General features: G+C 35.4%; 1 protein-coding gene across 1 annotated transcript in view; it reads left to right on the top strand.

Moving 5' to 3' along the window:
- Positions 1-21,177, top strand: part of LOC111507261 (juvenile hormone esterase) — a 196,206-nt gene that overhangs the window by 10,858 nt on the left and 164,171 nt on the right. Inside the window, exons 2-4 of the mRNA XM_074182917.1 lie at positions 5,812-5,946; positions 6,069-6,215; positions 8,854-9,007. Of these exons, the coding sequence (XP_074039018.1) occupies positions 5,812-5,946; positions 6,069-6,215; positions 8,854-9,007 (436 nt within the window). The remainder of the gene's footprint in view (positions 1-5,811; positions 5,947-6,068; positions 6,216-8,853; positions 9,008-21,177) is intronic.

Here is a 21,177-nt window from a genome sequence, read left to right as displayed (position 1 = left end):
CGACACCTTTAAGAATACTATATCAGTTACTTCGACTTTACCATCGGGGGTAGTCTGTTTCTGACTTTGTAGCACAACAACTGACTCCTACGTGAAAGTTCATCAAAGCAATTCATTTGTTTAGTCAATCACCGAAATTTGGTTGGTTACGAATATTCACTTGAAAAGTTATAACTTGGTAACGTAGAATTTTAGGACCACTGGTTATATTTCGACCCCATCTTTATATTCCCGAAAGGAAAAGAGGAAGTCCAGGGACACCCTGTATATAAAAATGCACATGGCTTGTTTCCAGAAAAATTCTTCGGATTTCAGTCATCATGAGAAATACTCATTAGATATTCATATAATAATTATGGCAACAAGTTTTTTCATGGATGTAATGATGATGGAAATGAAGTATCTGAGAGGAGCCTTAGGTTTATGAATTTATGAATCACACTACAATCGATAATTCGTTTCAAGAATACATTTATCTAACTAGAACCACACAGAATTTTTGAAAAATACATTAAAAATATAATAATTTTATTAGTCTTTTTTGCAAATCAGAAATCATATTGATTAGAGACAAGCACAAATAATGTGTATCATTAGATTGCACTATCAGATTTCAGCTCTTCCGAGTATGTAGTTAGTTTAGTAGAAAACATTGATATGTTGGAGGAGTTTGTGATGCGTTGTTTGGATCCTTTGGTGTAGTAATTATTATTACTGGAGTTTTTCCCCAAAACCAAACCATTATTTTAAGTGATCAACGATCAAACTTGATCAACGCAATGTTTTTTCGGACGGGCAAAAAACTTTTCCAACACACCAGGTCTCCTGATGGGCGATCAGCTAACAAAGTCAGCATCATCAATAGATGACCAATGAAGCTATTTCATTACTAAGTTAGAGTATTTTATATACATCTGGATGAATCATTTCTTTCGATAATGCGGGTTCCTGGATGGGTCGTTGAAACTGATTATTTTCTTAGTTAGTTTCTTATATTTCGATTCATATTCTGTATACTAATGACTCTTTGTCATGATATCTTATTCTGTCACCCTTCAATAAGACATTTCATTATAAGAACCGCTTCAATTGAATCATCAATTCTGTCCTTGTCATCAAATTTGCCCAAGATCATGACCTTATTTTTCTTGTCTGCCTTCAAATGGTTGTAAAACGTATTTTAATTAGATTATCTTTACGCCAGGGCTTATATATGTTACCTATCAAGTTGAGATAAGGACTTTGTGATTCAGATCATCTGCTAAAAGTCAATGATTCATCAGTAGAGGCAAAAATAAGTAGTATTCCAATCTTTCAATCGTATATCGAAACCTCTTCAAATTTCACATGACTATGATTTTCAATGACTTGATAACGAAAAATAACGATAACGTTATTTATTTTTCAATATCTAACAAAATTTGATTTTTGAAACTGTTACGATTTTGAATTCACAAAAAATTACTGAAGAAGTGAATACAAGAACAGAAAATAATGTGAAAATCAAAGAGGGAACCAATGGAAATCAAAGAACGTGAAGGGTTTGTTGAAATTTATTTATTTATTCACCCTAACAGACCACATAGGTCTAATTACAAGGATGACTTTATTACATACAATATAATAGATACAATATAATACACTGAAAATAAAAAGAAGTAAAAATTATAAATCAGTTACTGACGGGGTCGATTAATAAGTGTGATGATCCTACAAAGACATTGTCACTAGCTGTATAATGATTTTTTTCCTTGAATTTGTTAGAGAATCTGTCCAATCTATATCAATTATTACATTCAGTTCATTTGCGAGACGCAACATAGGGGAAGGGGGTGCATGACGGGGACGCGAGTTATGACGGGGTCACGCACACATACAAGAAACTAGACTCTTGCGAATAGAAAGCAATAAGCCAACGAAAAATAATGATGATGAAGATGCAATTTGTCTCTATTGTAAGGATGAAAATCATACTTTTCTGAAATCATCCGAAGGTTGGGTAGGCTGCCAGCTTTGTGGACGTTGAGCTCACAATGCTTGTGCTGGTGTGGATGATGATAACACTTAAGAAATTCATATTTGTATTTATTGTGATAATAATTAGCTTACCCCATTTTGCCCCATTTTCACTACCCCATTTTACCCCATGGTAAGGGGCAAGATGGTTTTTTGCAAGTTCCCATTAAATCATTTTTTTTTTAAATGCTATACGTTCATCTCCCAAAGACTATGCTAAATTGTAGTTAGATAAGTAAGATATTGTGTGATAAATAAATAAGAATAATAAACGTAATGATTATACTGTATTTTTGGTATTTTCCTTAGATACCCCATCATGCCCCCCCTTCCCCTACCTGTAAGTGGGGCACCTATGGAGTAGAAATTTTGTATATGAAACATTGTATTTGATCTTGTCCTTCTGGCTGGGACGTAAAAATTAATTGACGATAATATATGAGGTGAGTTAATAAAAATTGACAAATATTTATAATCATTGATTTATCGATAGTTCATCAACTATATATGGCGCGTTTTCGACCGGAGGCACCAGTTGACCTGAAGTGATGCTGTGACCGCGCGCTCTCCGCCCTCTATCTCGAAAACGGTTCACCGTATAAAAATTTTTTTAAACAAAATTTGTATAGAATTTTGTATTCTACAATATTGATAATGAATACAAATAACAAAAAACCCATAGGAAATGAGATATTCCCAAAAAAAGCGCAAAAACCGATTTTTGTGACCTTTGACCTTGAAATTTAATAGTTGCTTACACCCTACCATATGTAGGTTTTGAAACAACTTTTAGGGTGTCAATATACAAGTATTTACAGACTTACAGCTGGGTATCTCGAATTCCGAGGTGAACTTATATACTATAATGACTGGACTAATTGGAATTTGGACGACCGGTATAAAATCGGCCGTCCAAAATCGGTGTGTGTGTGCATTTAGCGTAAGATTTTACTCCAGTTAGCTTTCCTAATACAGTGAGTCATAATTTCAAAATCAGCTTCTTTGAAATTATATATAAATACTTGAGGAGTATTTTTTTCCGGTTTATTACCAAAACCATCATCAATTGATATACTCAGGGCAGGATGATACATATCTTCTTTAACTAGAGGCACTTTGCACCTGCTTGTGTTATTTTCCGAACTGATTACCAAATCTAATGTTTTGTTCTGGAAGTTTTTAACATCATTGAATAACCCAAAACTATTAAATTCCATGAAATCTTGAAAACTAGTTATTACACTATTTGAGATTCTATAGTCATAATTTAATTCCACTCACCTTGATTTGCATTATAAATGAAATTAACATCGAATCGAATCAGTGAAATTTAGATCATATATGAGTATTTTCACATTTCTGCGACAGTTCTTTTTGCATACATCATAGTCATAGCTGTCCGTTTGAAAAATAAGGTAAACTTAAATTTTTCTCAAAAAATATTTATTTATTCATTAATTTCTATTTTATCCCAGAGTAGTCCCGCACAGACCCCTTCCATGGGTATCTTCAATCATGGAAACAGGAAAAAGTCGCAGGGGGGCAAGTCTGGCGAATGCGGTGGCTGAGGCATGATTACGGTGTTGTTTTTGCCCAACAAATTACGAAGAAGCAACGGCGAATGGAACGGGCGGTTTCTTCGTATTGCTTTTCACAAACGACATATAACTATACGCCATATTATCCGTACGACCATGTGACAAGAACTCCTGAAGCAGTACGCCACGGTAATCGAAGAAAACAGTGAGCAAAACCTAGGTTTTTGATCAAACTTGGCATACTTTTTCCATCGGGACAATTAGATATTGCACTTTTGCGCGAAAGCGATTCGAGACGTTTTTCCTATTCATAAGTTAGATAATCAAAATCAAATTTATAGAGCTTCAACGTATTTTGGACAAACAACGGAAGAAGTGGCTTCATTTTTGAGGAAACGAGATATTAAAATTGCATATAGAACCAGTAATACGTTGGGAAAGTCAGTTGAAAATAATGAAGATAAAACATCCAAATTGGAGAAATCAGGAGTATAAAAATGAAAGTGTGGAACGTGTTGGTCAAACTGCCAGCACATTCAGAAATCGAATTTAGGAACATCATACGCGCTATGTAAATAAGAAAACAAGTTCAACATATTCAAATCATCTTTTAGAAGAAAATCAAATCTTTAACGAAAAGTTTCTAATTTCACATATAGAAAATAAAGGTTTGAAACTGAATTATTCAGAAGCAGTGGAAATTAATGAACTTGAAAATTCAAACATTCCAGTGAATGACCTACTGGATTTGAATAGATCACCATTATTGAACTTGTTTCAGGTAATGCTTCAGGTTTTCATAAATGAAGAGGTACCTCAGGTATATATGAATTGTAGAGGTTTAGGTAATTTGATGGAGGTAGTCCCAATTGTAGTTACGTGTGGTATATAAATATTAGCGTAAGAAGTAGCTTGTAGATTTTTATAAATGCTTTCTGTAAACTACCCAAATATTTCCCTGGATAATACCACGATGGATTTCCTCTCAGATCCTGTTCGGAGTGTTACTCTCATATACAGGGTATTCCATATTCGATGGTGTATTAGACGTATCTAGAGAACCAAAAAAGAGGATGTAAAATGTACTATGTACATGATTGTGATCTATCGTTTGAAAGGTATGGTGATTGTTATTTCAGAACGGAACTTAAATCTCATTTTATACAGAGTGTAGGAAAAATACGTCTCAACTTGTTGTCGATTCAGCCATCCAATATGAACAACTTTGATCATAACATTTCAAACACAAAATTTGGTGAAAAATGTATTTTTGAACACTTCGAATAATGAAATCAAACTTCGTGTGAAAAATGGAATTGAGTGTTCAAAAACACTTGAGATGGTGAAGTGGCAAACGGTGATTGGACCTATTATGAGTCGGAAAAATGTTTACTAGCGATACAAGCACGAGAAGATGTGAATCACAATGCTCGCCCTGGACACCCCAGCACATCAACAACTGATAAAAATGTTGAGAAAGTGGTGAAAATTGTCATGGAGAGTTGTCGAATCCCTATTAGGAAAGTTGGTGAGGATGACTTAAAGCAGAAGACAGTCAAAAAATGAGCAAGAATTGTGAGAATGATAATTTGTAAAGAAAACAATTATTGTGATTCGAAATGAAAATTAATCGATGATGAACAATGAGCGAAATGTCAATTATATTAAAACACAAATTGAAATTAAATACAATAACATGAACTCATCAAGTTGTGAAGTAACTTTGTTCGAAATCTGTTTCTTATTTTTTTGTCGTTTTTTCATCATTTCTCTTGATTATTTTATGTTAATGCTTTCTCCACTGTTTGTTTATATATTTGTTTTCCTCTCAAAATAGCCGTTAACATCATATCAGACAATGGACGGCCAAACTTCTAACATTCAATCGATCAATTCAACCGTATTTTTCCTTCAGAATATGGCACTTGATTCTCCGGAATATTATTTGGTTTGCGTTGTTCTTATGGGGAGCAAATCTTAAAATGAATATCAAGATTGGCCCAAACTCTGTACAACTGTTCGAACTAGTCAGTCGTACTGTGAATTCCTTTGATTTGAAGTCGAAATAAACCAGGAATCAAACGTTTCAAGTGGACATCTTTATTTCATAACTTTTCAAAATTGTTGTCAATGTCAGAATCTTCTTTTTTTATAAATAAATCATGATCAATTAATTTAACATACTAAGTGAACAAAATTGATTTGAAGCAACAATTACAACCATTTAAAATTGTAACAGTTATGATGTATATTGTAGGTGGCAGATATTTTGGTAACTATTCCAAATGGAAAGCTAAGAGGACGTAAAGAATATTCGCAAAGAGGAATATCCTTTTACGCCTTTCAACAAATCCCTTATGCCAAACCACCCGTTGGAGAATTACGTTTTAGAGTAAGTATGAAGTGTTTTCCAATCGTTAAAATAAAACATTCGAGAATAATTAACCAACTCCTTGTTTCGTTTTATTCAACTCAAGCTACAATTTTACAATTTCTATTTCTTTCACTTTCAAGGAACCTCTACCTCCTAACAATTGGAATGGCATATTGGACGCAACCTACAATGATAAATCCTGCGTACAATTCTTCAACAATTATGTGGCAAATATAAGTAACTTCGAAAGTGAGGATTGTTTATATCTTAACGTCTATACACCAGAAGTAAGTACAATCATTTGAAATTTTAATTAGAATTTGTTCAATTGCTTGTGTTATTGTTTAGAATGACGTAATACTCTAAATGGAATAATCTAAATTATTTTGTTTGAATGAAACTAATGAGATACGGCAACCTGAGTGACCGTGCGAAAAAATTTGCCTGACATCAAAAATATTAATTTCCATGAATAATGAATATTTCTTCAAAAGATATTTTTTTCCAAATCAACTTTTGCATAATTTATTTATTTTTTTATATTTGGCAATCGAAGGCGGTAGAAAATTCATCGGAATTTCATAGAAGCCACATTTGGAACTGCAGCGAACATCGAACATTCGCGAAAAGTCGGTCGGACTGGTTTATGGCTACCAGTGAGGACCAACGCTATTTTCTTAAGGGCATGATTTGCAACATAAATTTTATCAATTCTGCAAGGTATTTGAATTTAATGAGCAAACTCCTCATTTCAATTTTCACATTACCAACATTCCTGAATATATCAGTTTTCTGTGATGTTATATTTCATTTTCCACAAAAATATGTCGTAAACCCTGTAATAATTTGAAATATGATGTGAACGGTAGGTAGAGTTTGTTGATTTTCTCACCGGCTGTGACTCGTACCGGCGCAGATTACGAATTCACGCTTCAACACTCCTTCATTAGGCATTTTCAAAAAATCGCATTTGATTTGTAGCAGTGTATGACTGGAGATCAACCAGGTACTTGTCTACATGGACCCAAGTTATAGTACAGATGAATTGTATTATTATTAGTAGTAGCACCAATAAAGGTCTAAAAACGTTTTCTCATTAACATTACAATTGGCTGTTAGAAAACTGTTTTGAATTGTTCAGAATATTTTTATCAACAGTAAAATACATGCATTTTTTATCGAATATATGTTTGTTTGTAAGGCAACTATTTTGAATTATTACAAATGAGTAATCTTTATGGAACAGAAGAGATATTTCCTGAAATTTTTATACTGTATTTATTAAAACTAAAAAATATGAATAACCCTATTGTGAAAATCGCATATCGGTATCTATCATAGTTTCTGAATTACAGCATGTTTTTCGAAAATGTGCACCTTTGAAAAGTTTCTGTTTATTTTTTTTTTGTCAAAAATTTCTCGTTCCTATGAAATTATTTTCAAAACACTTTTTTGCGTAGAATTCAATGGTGTAGAAAACTTATTTTCACAAATCAGAAATCGATAATTATTGATGGAAAACTATGTTTTTAATGAGACACCCTGCATATTTATGTGTAATTTTTTGAAGACAAAACACAAGCACTGCACCAAAAGGCGCACTCAGATCGGTGCCTGTGCGAAAGTAGCAATCCACATTGGATTTGAATCGCCGGTGAATAAATTCATTTGGAAATACGTTCTCAGAAAGTTTATACCACATTAATGCAGTTTTCCGGATGGAAGAGTTCTTGAACAGTGAAGTTTGAGGTGTACTGAGTTGAACCTCAAAACGATGAGTAGCCACAGTCCGTCGCGTGTTTTTCATATGTACCGCTCTTGGTGAAATCGAATGTGCCAAGTCACTTGAACACCTCCCATGGAAGTATCTTAAGAACAGAGACAAATCTCCAACCTTTCTTCGATGTTCCGAGCTATCAAGGTTGCACGTGATGTTCGCGTCTCCAATCAGGCGGATGGCTCTTTTCTGGATGGAATCCAGCAACTTTAGGGTATGCTCCATGCATGAGAACAATACTCCAAAGAAGGTCTGATCGGAGCTCTATGAAGCATCAAAAGTTGTTGAGGTGTGTATAGTTTTCTGATTTGGAACAGTATTCCAAACTTTTGAGAAGCATCCTTTGCAATTCCAGAGAAAAGATTGTGACAAGGCTTATTGGTGTCCATTTTAACCCCCAACAAACTAATCGAAGCAGAAAGCGGAATTGTCTGACCTGACATTATTATATCCGGTTCGGAGACATTTATCTTCTTGGGAAAACCAATGCCTGGGATTTTGTGGCATTGAATTGAACCTGGTTAATTTCACCCCAATTCGAACTCACTTCTAGATCGTCATTAAGATATGCAACCTCTTGCTGCCGGTGAAGACGTGCCTCTGTAACCGATGTCTGGAATCCAAATGGAATGACGAGACAAGTGTGCTGTCGTCAGCAAAGCAATATATTGGATTCTTGGTTTTTTCCAATGAGTCGTTGATATACAATAATAAAATGGGTTGGAGACAATAGATCCCTGGGGAACACCAGCGTAGGTGCTGAAAGTATTCGAGAGATATCCATCGACGGCCATCTGCAGGGAACGTTCTTTCAGAAAACTGGAGAGCCATTCACAGCTATTTAAATAGAGCTCAAAACAACCTTTCCAAAAATGTAGGTGGCACATTTGATATTTTGCTAGAGTCATCTTCAAAATACAAAGGTTTTGAATTTTTTCATGTCGACTATGAAACGCACACTTTGATCAACAAGGCTTTGGACGATGCGGCGTTAAAACTTTTACTTGATTGAAATTATATTTGAGTTATTCTTTGGGATGATATTTCTGTCCTTACAGATAGTTCATCAAAGTGTTTACTTGACAATAACAAAAAGGAATTGCAATGTTAACTATTAATGATTTCTAACAAATATTTAATATTTTCAGTACCCTTCTACCAATTTATCCCTTCCTGTAATGTATTTTATTCATGGAGGAGCATTTTTAATTGGTGCTGCTAATTTTGAATACACTGGTCCTCATTATTTGTTGGAAAGTGGAGTTATTGTTGTAACTGTGAATTATCGATTAGGTGCTTTCGGTGAGTATGTTTTACAAATAAAACTAATAGTCAACACTTTTTCGTGAGATTTTCACTAAACAGTTTTACAAAAACGCACACGTGTTTCGCCATACAATGGTTTCTTCGGGAGTGTCTTTACTAACTGTATTCTACATAATCAATGGTTCATATACCTAATTTCACAATTTGAAGTCCCTAAATTTCAAGTACCTGAGCTTAATCAGGCCATTTGATGTTTTATGTGTAACTGAATTTGTATAACGAAGTAAACTACCTGAGATTCTGTACCAGTTTTCAGATTTGAAAAAATATTTAGTTACGAGGAGTTATTTAATTATATTTGGTCACTCAGTAAATTACCCGTATCTTCAAATCTATGGATTTCTGAACATTCTAAAAAAGATTGAGTTTCAAACCTTCCACTTCTAAATGTAACACGTCGTTTTCATGATAAAACTCATGTCCTTCCCATAAAAGGTTGTTTGCAAATGTGGAATTGGTCTTACAAAACTACTTTTATGTTTCCTAATTCTCTTGGAAAACTTGCTCCCTGTTTGACCAATATATAGTTTTGGACAAGCGCCACAAGTCAGCTCATATACTCCTAATCAATATACATTTTCATCAAATGTTGGCCAGTTCTATTTAATTTTTTTTAGTATATTTAGACCAGAGAGACAATAATGTTGCATCCCTCGTCGCGGAGGGGGTGCTACCATTTTTTCATAGAAATGGAGGGTCTTGTGATATCGAAGGGTTGTGTTTTTTTCTTAATCGCCATGCTAGACTAGTACACAAGTTAAATCGTTTGAAACATATAAAAAATTGCGGAAGTTTCAAAGAAATCAAGATGTAAAAAAAAGTTTTCGTGTTTTTGAAAACATTTCAAAAACTATAAAGAATTAAAGAATTTTTAGAAAACATCCTCGAAGAGGGGGATATTTTCAAAAAAAGTCCCACCTCCTGGAACTCTTCCTGTATCATTTATAATTTTAATGTAACTAATTGAAATTGGATGTATTGTGAATATTATAAAAAATTGATTCTTTTTGAAAAAAATCTTAGAAGTGAATTATTGAAAAAACTAGGTAATTAATAATTAACAACAACATTAATAATTAACAACAAAAAATGTTTGGCTTCGTGGAGCACTTTTCATTAGTGTACTCAATAAGATAAAGTTAAAATAAAAAAAGTATTATTTTGTTTATTATGATTTTTTTATATTAACAAGGAATGAAAAATCGACTTATTGTTATATTGTTTATATTTATCATCATATTCCCGTTTTTGTATCAAATAAAGACATTCGGTAAGTTGAAAAAAACATTTTAGCTTCATTTATTTGACTGTGTGAGTGTTTTAAAAAAATTATTTCACAATTTTGTTTTCCAACGAGAGTCATTTTAAAGCAAATGGAACTTCAAACGTTCAAGCCTACAGTCCATTAAACCTACACAGTAGGTTTAATGGACTGACGCCTATCAGAAAACAATTACTCCCCTGGCTAAAACCACGAAGGGCGTTGAAGTATATCCGACAGGCGTCAGTGCAGGAATCTTCACAGAAAATTTCCTGCATATGCAATTGGCAATACAACTGAAAGAGTCGACCTTCAATTATGGAACGGGCACACTTGCAGACCGGATTGGGGCTCATTAGCCACTCATCAGTGCAAGATAGTGACCATCATCGACCTAAAGTCAATGATATTCCACAATTGAAATTCCCCCCCCCCCATGCCTCCTCCCGGGTTGTGTGCCCAGGTCGCAAGCTCCCTCCTTACGGAATCATTTCCGCAGGTTTGGACCTGGCGACCCTTTCCTTCCACCCCCGTTTTTTAAGGAAACGGTCTTCAATCCAGCTGCTAGGCACTTCAGCAAGATTGAAATCTAACCTCTTTTTGGGTTGGAAACCAGCCTTTAGGTGCTTTTATTTCCCTATCTAACTTCGCGTTTTAATTATTATTTGGCTCTTGTTTGTCGCGGTATTCCTATCTGAATTTTTGCATGGGGGCCCCCAAAACTAACGGCGGCCAGAATTATGGTAGACGGGCGTTTCTCAGTGAAGCTGAGAGAATGTGATTTGAAAAGTGAAATCGCGGTTTTGCTGAAAGAGAATATATGGTTAGTCCACTCTAGAATACTATACTTGCCGGAGCCGCCTGACGGCGACTCGGGGGGCGGTCTCTGGTTTTGCTTCGTCGGCCTTGGATGTTTGTCCCTTTCTCGGAACCTGGGGTCATCCATGTTCAACGCATCGTGTAGATCGCGAAACGCTGGATTTAAGTGCGATCTGATTCTATCGAACGTGCTTTCTGCATGTTCTCTCATATACACGTCCACATATTGCGTGTCCAGGTCTAGATCTCTGTATATGAATCTGTTTGGTATATAGTAAGGTGCATTTACGGCGGCCCTTACGCTCGTATTCATAAATGCTTGGATCTTCTTTCTGTATGTCTGCGCACACTGGCCCCAGGCAGTGCATGCATACAGTATTATTGGCATTAGAATCGTTCTGATCATCAGTAGCTTGACTTTCAGTGCCATGTTGCTACTTCTTCCTATGATCGGCGCCAGGTGTCTTCTGGCCTGTTTGGCCATTCCTATTCTCTGCTGTACGTGGTCCTGGAATGTTAGATTCTTGTCTAGGATGACCCCGAGATATGTCGCTTTGTTTGTCCACGGAATCTCTTGTCCGTTGAAGATGACGTTGCCTTCCGGTTGTACGAACCTGCGGGTGAACAGTATCGCCTGACTCTTGTCAGGGTTGATACTGATCTTCCACAGGTTAGCCCACTCCTCTAATCTGTCTGCCTGCTGTTGTAGGTATCTCGTAACGAGTGCTTGACTCCTAGATCTCTCCAGCAGGGCCGTGTCGTCCGCGTAGAGTGCCAACTTGTTAAAGTTGTTCTCTGGCTTGGGCACGTCTGCCGTGTATCAATTGAAAATCGGAATTCTTTCAGAGTATTTCATTGCTCTTCCGAAGTTGAAGCGAACATTACAAAATGTCACTCCATCTAGTGGACGAGGTACTAACCAACTGAATTCCGATTCCTCTGAATAAGGAAGAAAAATTTTCTTATTAGTCAGTGGGCTATGCTTGAAGACTGGCAGTAAACAAATCTAAAGCAAATGGAACTCTATATACCTACTGTGTAGGTATATAGAGACTGGCTTGAACGTTTGAAGTTCCATTTGCTTTAGATTTGTTTACTGCCAGTCTTCAAGCATAGCCCACTGACTAATAAGAGAGAATCATTTTTTTTATAGTATTCAAAATACAAGCGAATTTTCATACATTTTTCAATTAATATTTGATATTTGTGACGTACTCGCTTCCAATGCCGCGTCTGCATATCCAAATCCACCCGCGGAGGCCTATTTTCGGCGTTAAATTAAAATTATAAATAATCGAGAGAGAGTTCCAGGTGGTGGGACTTCACCGTAGTATTAAAAAAATCAGAAGTAATTTGTAACTCGTAACCTGGTGAAAAGTTGACCGGGCTCGATTTACTGACTTTGGTTTCGGTAGGTGCCTATTTTTTTGAAGACGCTGATGCACCGAATCATCAATATTGTTTACTCAAAAAAAGTTTCTGAAAGCCACCCGTCGAAAAAATTGGCATTTATTGCTTGATGTTTTGAATTTCGACGACATGAAGAAACCTTACTGAATTCCAATTTTGTATCGTCAAGTGTTTTAAGAAATGTTGCAGGTCGCATTGCCATTGATAATTACTAACAAAAATATCTTCTATAGGTTTTCTGACAACTGGAGACGAAATAATACCTGGCAACTACGGTTTGAAAGATCAACAGATGGGACTCAAGTGGGTCCAGAAAAATATCAAGTATTTTGGTGGCGATCCAGAAAAAGTAACCATATTTGGGCAAAGTGCAGGAGCATCGTCTGTAGGTTTTCAAATGATGAGTAAAGGTTCCAAAGGTGAGAGCGGAGAAAAAATCAATTTATTTCAATTCTACGCGAGAAAACGAGTTTCATTTTCAGGCACTGTAATCCTGTTTGTGTACTTGAATATGAATGAGATAATAATGATCCACAAAAAGGTAGAACATTGAAGGATTTTATTGTTACCCAGCAAATAATTTTTGGTGGCAAACTATTGGCCATTGAAATATTTACATTCTGAGAAACAATTGCAATACAATGGGGAAAAATAAAACAGCTAATTTCATATAGCACTCTTCTCTTTTTTGAATGAAAAATGAAGACAAACAATTAAATCTATTGAAATGAACCTTAAATGTTCAAGCTCGTCTCGGATATACCTACACAGTAGGTTGAATTGACTGACTTTTATCAGAAAACAACCACTTCACTGGATAATACCATGAACGGCGTTGGATTATATCCAACCTGCATTAAATCAGAGAGAGCTTCTGTTTACATGAAGGCTTGCACTTAGTTAATCGAAGCCGGATGGATGAACAACCGAGAATCATTGACAGAGTGGGCCAAATTTTATGACAAACTCAATGGTGAAAATCGCATATCGATATATCTCATAGTTTTTGAGTTACATCATGCTTCTCGAAAATGTGCATTTTGGAAAAGTTACTGTAACTTTTCTCCTGTCAGAAACTTGTTTCTATCAAAATATTTCCAAAGCACTTTTTACTTAGAGTCCAATGGTGTAAAGAACTTATTTTGTCAAATGAGATATCAATAGTTATTGATGAAAAACTATTTTTTAATGAGACACCTTGTATATTCCTGCATATTTCGATAGAGCTCAAAATTACCTATCCAAAAATGTTTTGCTAGAGTCAACTTTGAAATACAGAGCTTTCAGGTTTTTCATGAAGACATGTAGACGATGCGGCGATGAAACAGAATGCAAATCTTTACTGGTAGCTGTCAAATTTTGATTTAAGCAGTAAAGACGCTTTTCAATTAGTGGTATTTGTTCAATTTTCAAACATATTCGCAATGCCGTATGAGAATTATGAAAAATGCGATATGATAGTCTATTTTATACAAACCGGGGAAAATGCAGAAGCAGCAGGCACTTTGTATTTTATCCAGAGAAAAGACAATATTTCAGAAACATTTTCGCAAGATTGTGACACAATCTGATTGATGGTGGTTAATTTGAAAAGAAAATATTCAAATTATATGAATTCCTAGAAAGAAATAGTCTTTTTAGAAGTTGTTGAAAATGATTCCAAAACGTCAACGCGAAATTTAAAACTATCAACAGGCCTACCAAAAACTAACGTTAGAAGGATTTTGAAAAAACACAAATTAAAGCCATACAGGACCTTGTTGATGAATTGCCACTATTGGAGCTCAGAAAAATATATTTTTAACAAGACAGTACTTCGCCACACACCACTGCAATCGTCACGCATTTGTTGGTTGCAAATTTTGGTAATAATTGGATAGTCAACCAAGGACCCACCAGTTGGCCGGCTAGGTCACTTGACTTTACTTCTATGGATTATTTCTTCTGGAGATGGTTGGAAGATCATATTTTCAAATTGCCGATCAATTCTAGATACGAATTGGAAGCGGCAGTGATGCAAAGTTTTGCTTCTCTCACTTCTATTGAACTAATTAAATCGGCAAAAAACGTTCGGAAAACCTATCACCTGTGTGAAGGAGAAGCAGGTAGACAGTTCGATCACCTTATCTGAAAATATGTTCTTTATCATTATTAATATTATTATTGTTGAAGTTTCATTTAATAGTAGTATATAAAGTAAATTATCAGTTTTATGGAAACTATTTGTTTTCATTACTGTTGTGAAAAGGTTTCTCAACATTTGATAGGTACTACTGAACAATTTCTTTCGGTTTCATCGGCGTGTCGTCTAAAGCCTACTTGATCAAGTAGTTTACATGAAAAAACCTGAAAGCTCTGTATTTCAAAGTTGACTAGCAAAACATCAAGTGTGCTACATTTTTAGAAAGTTAATTTTAAGCTCTATTAAAATATGCAGGAATATACAGGGTGTCCTATTAACAAAATAGTTTTCCATAAATCGCATTATTTGAAAAAATGGGGTTTTTACACCATTGAATTCTACGTGAAAAAGTGCTTTGGAAATGTTTTCATGGAAACAAGAGATTTTTGACAGGAAAAAAGTTATAGCAACTTTTCTAAAATGCCCATGAAATTCATATAATAGCACATATACTAGATATAAAGGACTCACAAGATCGTGGAATTGGAAAGAATATACGTGGCGTAATGGGAAACAGAAATAGAATAGAATATAATAGAATAGAATAGAAATTTATTTATACTGAACAACAAACAGAATGGGTTCCACTTACATGATGTACAGTTTTTTCAAAAGTTCCTTACATATAGTATTCATTGAGTACCATTGATACAGTCAAAAATCTATATGAAATATTACAATTTAAAACAGTAAATAATAAAATGGCCGTAAAAAGATTCAGACACATATGAGCATTCGGAGGAGTTGTTGAAGAGGAGACAAATTGTTGGAGATACGAAATAGATTGTCTCTTCTTGTCAGTCTTACGTCAGTTACAATAAAATCAATATTATAGAGAATTTCAGGTACTTTCAGTTTTCTGAGAATGTTAAAAACAAAAATCACTTCCGATGACTCACGGCGGTCCTTCAATGGTTGCATGTTGAATTCTTGTGATTGGCTTGAATACGATATAAATAAAGGCCAAACATTGTGTTTTCTGAAAAAGAGTGTTCTTAATAATCGTTTCTGGACTTTTTCTATAGTTTCAGAATATAAAAAGGCCTTTGGATTCCAAATGACACAACCATATTCCAGCTTAGAGCGAACAATGGAGTTAAAGAGTAACAAACAAGTATCGTGATTCAATCCACGGCTAGATCTCAAGATAAAGCTCATTTTTCTATGACATTCAGATACTAAGGTACTCAATGTGCCCAGAGAAACTGAACACACCAGTAAAAATTATCCCGAGATCTTTCATCTCATTGATTCTCTGTAAATTGGTATGATTAATGAAATAGCCCTTGATAGTAGGTGACTTCTTTCGTGTGAAACTCATTATTTTGCATTTAGCTTCGTTGAGAGATAGGTCAGATACTGAAATAGAGATATAGTATTCATATTGTCACATATCGGGATAAAAAATTGTATAAGGTTAATTGAGTTAATTGAGACATACTATTTTAGTAACACAATATAGTAGACTACATATTTAGAAATAATTATCATGTTGAAATTCATATTGCATTTGCATGGTATAGGACACAGAGAACTCATTATATTAGTTGAAGAGAGATATATTTGGAAGATGTACTACATTGAAGCTTGAAAAATATCGTGTTGGTGCTCTATTTTTCCCGCTATTTCTGCACGGGGTATAAGTTTGATGTATATTTTGACGTTTCTTTTGAACATTTTTGGATTTGTCTCGCAGTTAAGGTTTATCGGTAATGAGCTGAAAAGATTTGGGCCTAAGTATAACTTTTTTGACCTACTGTTTTGTTCACGATTGGTATCACTATAGTTTTTTTGTCCAAAATGATCAATTCATTTCTCTCTCGAATACTTTTACCATCTACGTTGGTGTTCCACAGGAATCCGTATTGTATTGTCTCCAACCCTCTTTCTATCTATCGTATATCAACGACTTATTGGAAAAAACCAATTGTCTCGTCATTATATTTGGATTCCAAGGCATCGGCTGCGGATTAAACATCTTCATCGGCAGCAGGTTGCATATCTACGGAAGCGTAGAAGGGCCAAAGATTATTTGTTTATTTGATTCACCATAATTTCGACTTAAAAGTCGAAATTTCGACTTTTATCTCTTAATTTCGACTTTTATCTCGTAGTTTCGACTTTTATCTCGTAATTTCGACTTTTATCTTGTTATTTCGACTTTTATCTCGAAATTTCGACACTCTTTTCAAATCACTTTGACAGTGCCCAATATTCTCATAGTGGTATGTTTTTTTACGAAGAAATATGACAGAAACCGATTTTATTGAATATTCGAAGCCTACTCATGTTTTGATTGAACGTTCGGGAACAATTCTGCTCCAGTTAGTTTTTTTTGCGTCATTAGATCTCTATGATTTTTCGAAACGAGGGGAGAAAACTCATAATACCTAAGAAATGAACATTGTAATATATCTTCGAAGAACATACCGACAGTATTAGTTAGTTGCCATTGCAAACTGTGTTTCTACATGACGTTTAAGATGTGATTGTGTAGAGTATTCTTTCAAAATGTTAATGAATTTCTACTAGAACTGTCTTCAGTTGTAGTGAAAAACTGAATTTTAGATAAGTTTTGATAATGAAGTAGGGATATTACTGACCGAATTGATTTACTATGATGAGAAACTAATATTTTGGCCAGAGTCGACTTTCTCCTACTCGTGCGGAAAGCATTTACTTTTTCAAAAAGGTTCTGAATAATATCAATGCATAATTATCAATCTAAAATTCATTGACATTGACACTTCTCAGATTAATGTATAAATTAATTGTGGCGTAAGGATCTAGGGACCTTGTGTAATTATTTTTTTCATAAAAATTGAACATAATTTTCAAAAATCTTCATCACAGCCTGTTCGGGGATATGTACACTTCGACGAAAAATGTTTAAAAGCGAATGATGGAATCTTGATGAGGTGATCTGTAACTCTATAAAGGGAAGGCATCGCATACAATATACTTTGTCTCCCTGCTGGAGCAGGGAGACAAAGTATTCTATGTATTCTATGAATACTCCATTCAAAATATACTTGATCAAGATCACTCTGAAATAAAAATTATAATCAAAATTTCAATAACAACAACTTATCTCTTACTTGTACTAATGGTATGAAACAAAATTGAACTAGAGACTTGTGCGAAAATGATGCATCAAATAAATTGTCTTCTATTAGGGTTTGAAATAAATTCATCGAGTATTGTGCATGCTTTTTCCATACAAAAAACATGGTCGATTTGTTGATTCAGTAAATACTTCACGAAAGGCTTTTTGTATCCTCTCCATTACTTCATTTTCAGTGCCCATATCGATTCGTAAAGTTCTGGGACATCCTCCTTTTGAGAAATATCCTCCAATTACCTGGGAAAATTTGAATTCATGTGAAAAACTTTGAATCGGCAGCTAAACGAACATCAGAGAGAAATCAATTTGAATTATCGAATCCTATTGTTTTGATTATGACGAATGTGACGATGATATGATCTTCAAAGTTGCAAATTTTTTCGAGTGTGAAGATGAGAAATAATAGTGTGGTAAAATTCAATGAAATATCATTGACATGTGCATCTTCAAAAATGTACATTAAACGGAAATATTTGTTCTTGTTTCAGCATCAGTTCAAAATGATTATTGTTGGAGTTATTAACTGATTCAGAGGTAATGATTATTTTTAACCTTAGGGTCGCTTGAAGTTGATCCCACATTCAACCACATATTTCTATTGAAATTTCAATCACACAACAATCTCACGAACCTCCTGTGAGTAGTAAATTATAATGCACTCAAGGAACCATATTTCTACTTTTGACTCAAAATTTTCAGATGAAAGTCGAAATTTCAAAATGAAAGTCGAAATTATGAAATAAAAGTCGAAATTACGAGATACAAGTCGAAATTACGAGAAAAAAGTCGAAGTTACGAGAAAAAAGTCAAAATTACGAAATAAAAGTCGAAATTACGAGATAAAAGTCGAAATTACGAGAAAAAAGTCGAAATTACGAAATAAAAGTCGAAATTACGAGATAAAAGTCGAAATTTCGACTTTTAAGTCGAAATTATGGTGAATCAAATAAACAAATAATCTTTGGCCCTTCTACGCTTCCGTACATATCTTAATGAGGATTTTGAATTGGGGTGAAAGTACCCAGGTTCAATTTAATGCCACGAAAATCCAGGCATCGGTTCTCTCCAAAGAAATGAATGTCTCCGACGCAGATATAATAATGTCAGGACAGACAATTGTGCTTTCTGCTTCAATAAGTTTGTTGGAGGTTAAAATGGACCACAGTATGTCGCTCGAATTGCAAAAGCTGCTTCTCAAAATCTTGAAACACTGTTCCGGACCAGAAAACTGTACACATCTCAGCAACATTTGATGCTTCATACATATAGCTCAGATCAGACCTTCTTTGTAGTATCGTTCTCATGTCTGGAGCTCCACACCCAAACATACCCTGCAGCTGCTGGATTACATACAGAAAAGAGCCATCCCCCTGATCGGAGACACGAACATCAACTTGGTACACCTCGAACTCCACCGTTTGAGAACTCTTTCATTTGGAGAACTTCGTTTATGTGGGATAAACTTCCTGAGAAGAGAATAAATGTATTCTCCAGCAATTCCAACTCTAACGTGAATCGCTACGTTCGCACAGGCACTGCTCCTAGAACGCCTCAAGGATTTTCATCTAGTGCTTGTGTTTTATTGCATTTCTAAAAGTACATTCAGCTCTACCGTTATTGAAGTAGCAATACTATGCAATTGAATTTTCGCCACCCGGATGTGTTGTAAACCTTTAGCAATATCCGCAGGTAATACGATTTCTAATTGGATATTCATTTTTCATTTGAAGGTTTATTCAGAGCAGCAATCGCTCAGAGTGGATCAAATATTAATCCATGGGCATATCAGAGGAATTACAAGACGATAGCGTTTAAAATCGGAGCTGCTTTAGGTAAACCCTTAAACGAGGACACAGATAGCGACAAATTGTTGGCTTTCTTGAGAACTATTCCAGCTGAACAACTCAACACAGTTTCAACTCAAGTTTATGTGGTAATTATGATGATTATAGCCATTCATTATTTTAAATTACTCTGATCGATTATTAACAAATTTTTAACCAACACTTTTAGTCCAAAATAAAGTTTTATTTTTTCGGATAAAAGGAAGTTAGCGAAGGTGTATTTATTGTAACGTATGAAATAACTATTTATTGCACAATTATTCAATCAGCTTTCCAAATCTTTAAAAAAATGCGTGGTTTCATCATGCATGATACTATCTCTGTATCTGTATCTGTAGAGTAGGGAGGGTGAGTGGAAGCCCACGCACTTAGGCCACATGTGACCCATTGTACATCCTCCCGAGGAGTTGTCCTCCTAGGTCGTCGTCCATCCTGTCCTTTCCAGGAAGGTGGACAGATCACTAGGAGACATCTCCTTTATATCGGCAGGTGTAGGCCAAGACTCGCCGAACACACACTCTCTTATTGACGATAACTCCGGACACTCGCATAAGACATGTCTGACAGTTTAATCTTACCCTTCATACATCCTGCATAAAGGTGTGTCCACTAGCCCCATAATACGGAGGTGTTTCCTCAGTTGACAGTGGCCAGTCAGAAATCCTACTGTTAAGCGTAGGTTTTTCCTGGTCATCGCCAGATATTTCTTCGGCGCTAGCTTCCCAGGGTCGCCCAAGGTTATCCTGGCAAGATTACATCCTTTGATTCCATCCCGTCTCTTTAAGAATTGAGCATGGGTGTAACATTTGACTAGTTCCGCAATTGTCGAAGTCATCAGGCCGTGGGTGCTACTGGGTCCTAAAATTCTTAGTCCAGCCGCTTCCTTGGCTAAAGAGTCGGCAATGCGATTACCTTTACTCCTGTCGTGCCCTTTAACCCAACTCAGGATAATGTTATTATCTACCGAGGCTTTGGCTAAATCTTGGTGGCACTCTAGTACTAGCCCTGAGGTAACACGATGTCTATTCAAGGCTAATAGTGCTTGTCTGCTATCATTGCAGATTGTTATGTTTTTGCCAGAAATTCCTTTCTTGGTTATTTCTTTTGTGGCGATTGAGATACCAGCCAGTTCTGTTTGGATCACGCTGGTATTTCTTCCCATTCCCCACTTAATCCTTAGACTTATTGACCTGGAGTACACTCCACATCCTGAGCCTTCCTTGGTTTTTGAGCCGTCTGTATAAATCCGTATTGCATTTGTAGAATCTGATTCTGTGTTCTGCTTAATTTGTATTTTGTAGGGTTTATTACGAACCTGGGTTCAATTGCATCACTTGTTGCCTGCAGCAGAGGTTGCGCAGTAAGCGCTTCCCGCCATATTAACGTACAGATCCAGAGGGGTCAGACCCGTGATTAATTTCATTGCCGCGGTTGGTGTTGTTCTCATGGCTCCTGTGATGTTTAAACAAGCCAGTCGCTGTATTTGATATAATTTTTGGATGGCCG

Source organism: Leptinotarsa decemlineata, unplaced genomic scaffold (assembly GCF_025532065.1).
Source record: "Leptinotarsa decemlineata unplaced genomic scaffold, Ldec_3_MD MMD2_P_RNA_scaffold_2, whole genome shotgun sequence".
NCBI lineage: Eukaryota > Metazoa > Arthropoda > Insecta > Coleoptera > Chrysomelidae > Leptinotarsa > Leptinotarsa decemlineata.
The sequence above is the reverse complement of the archived record's forward strand: the minus strand, read 5'-3'. Positions and strand labels throughout refer to the sequence as shown.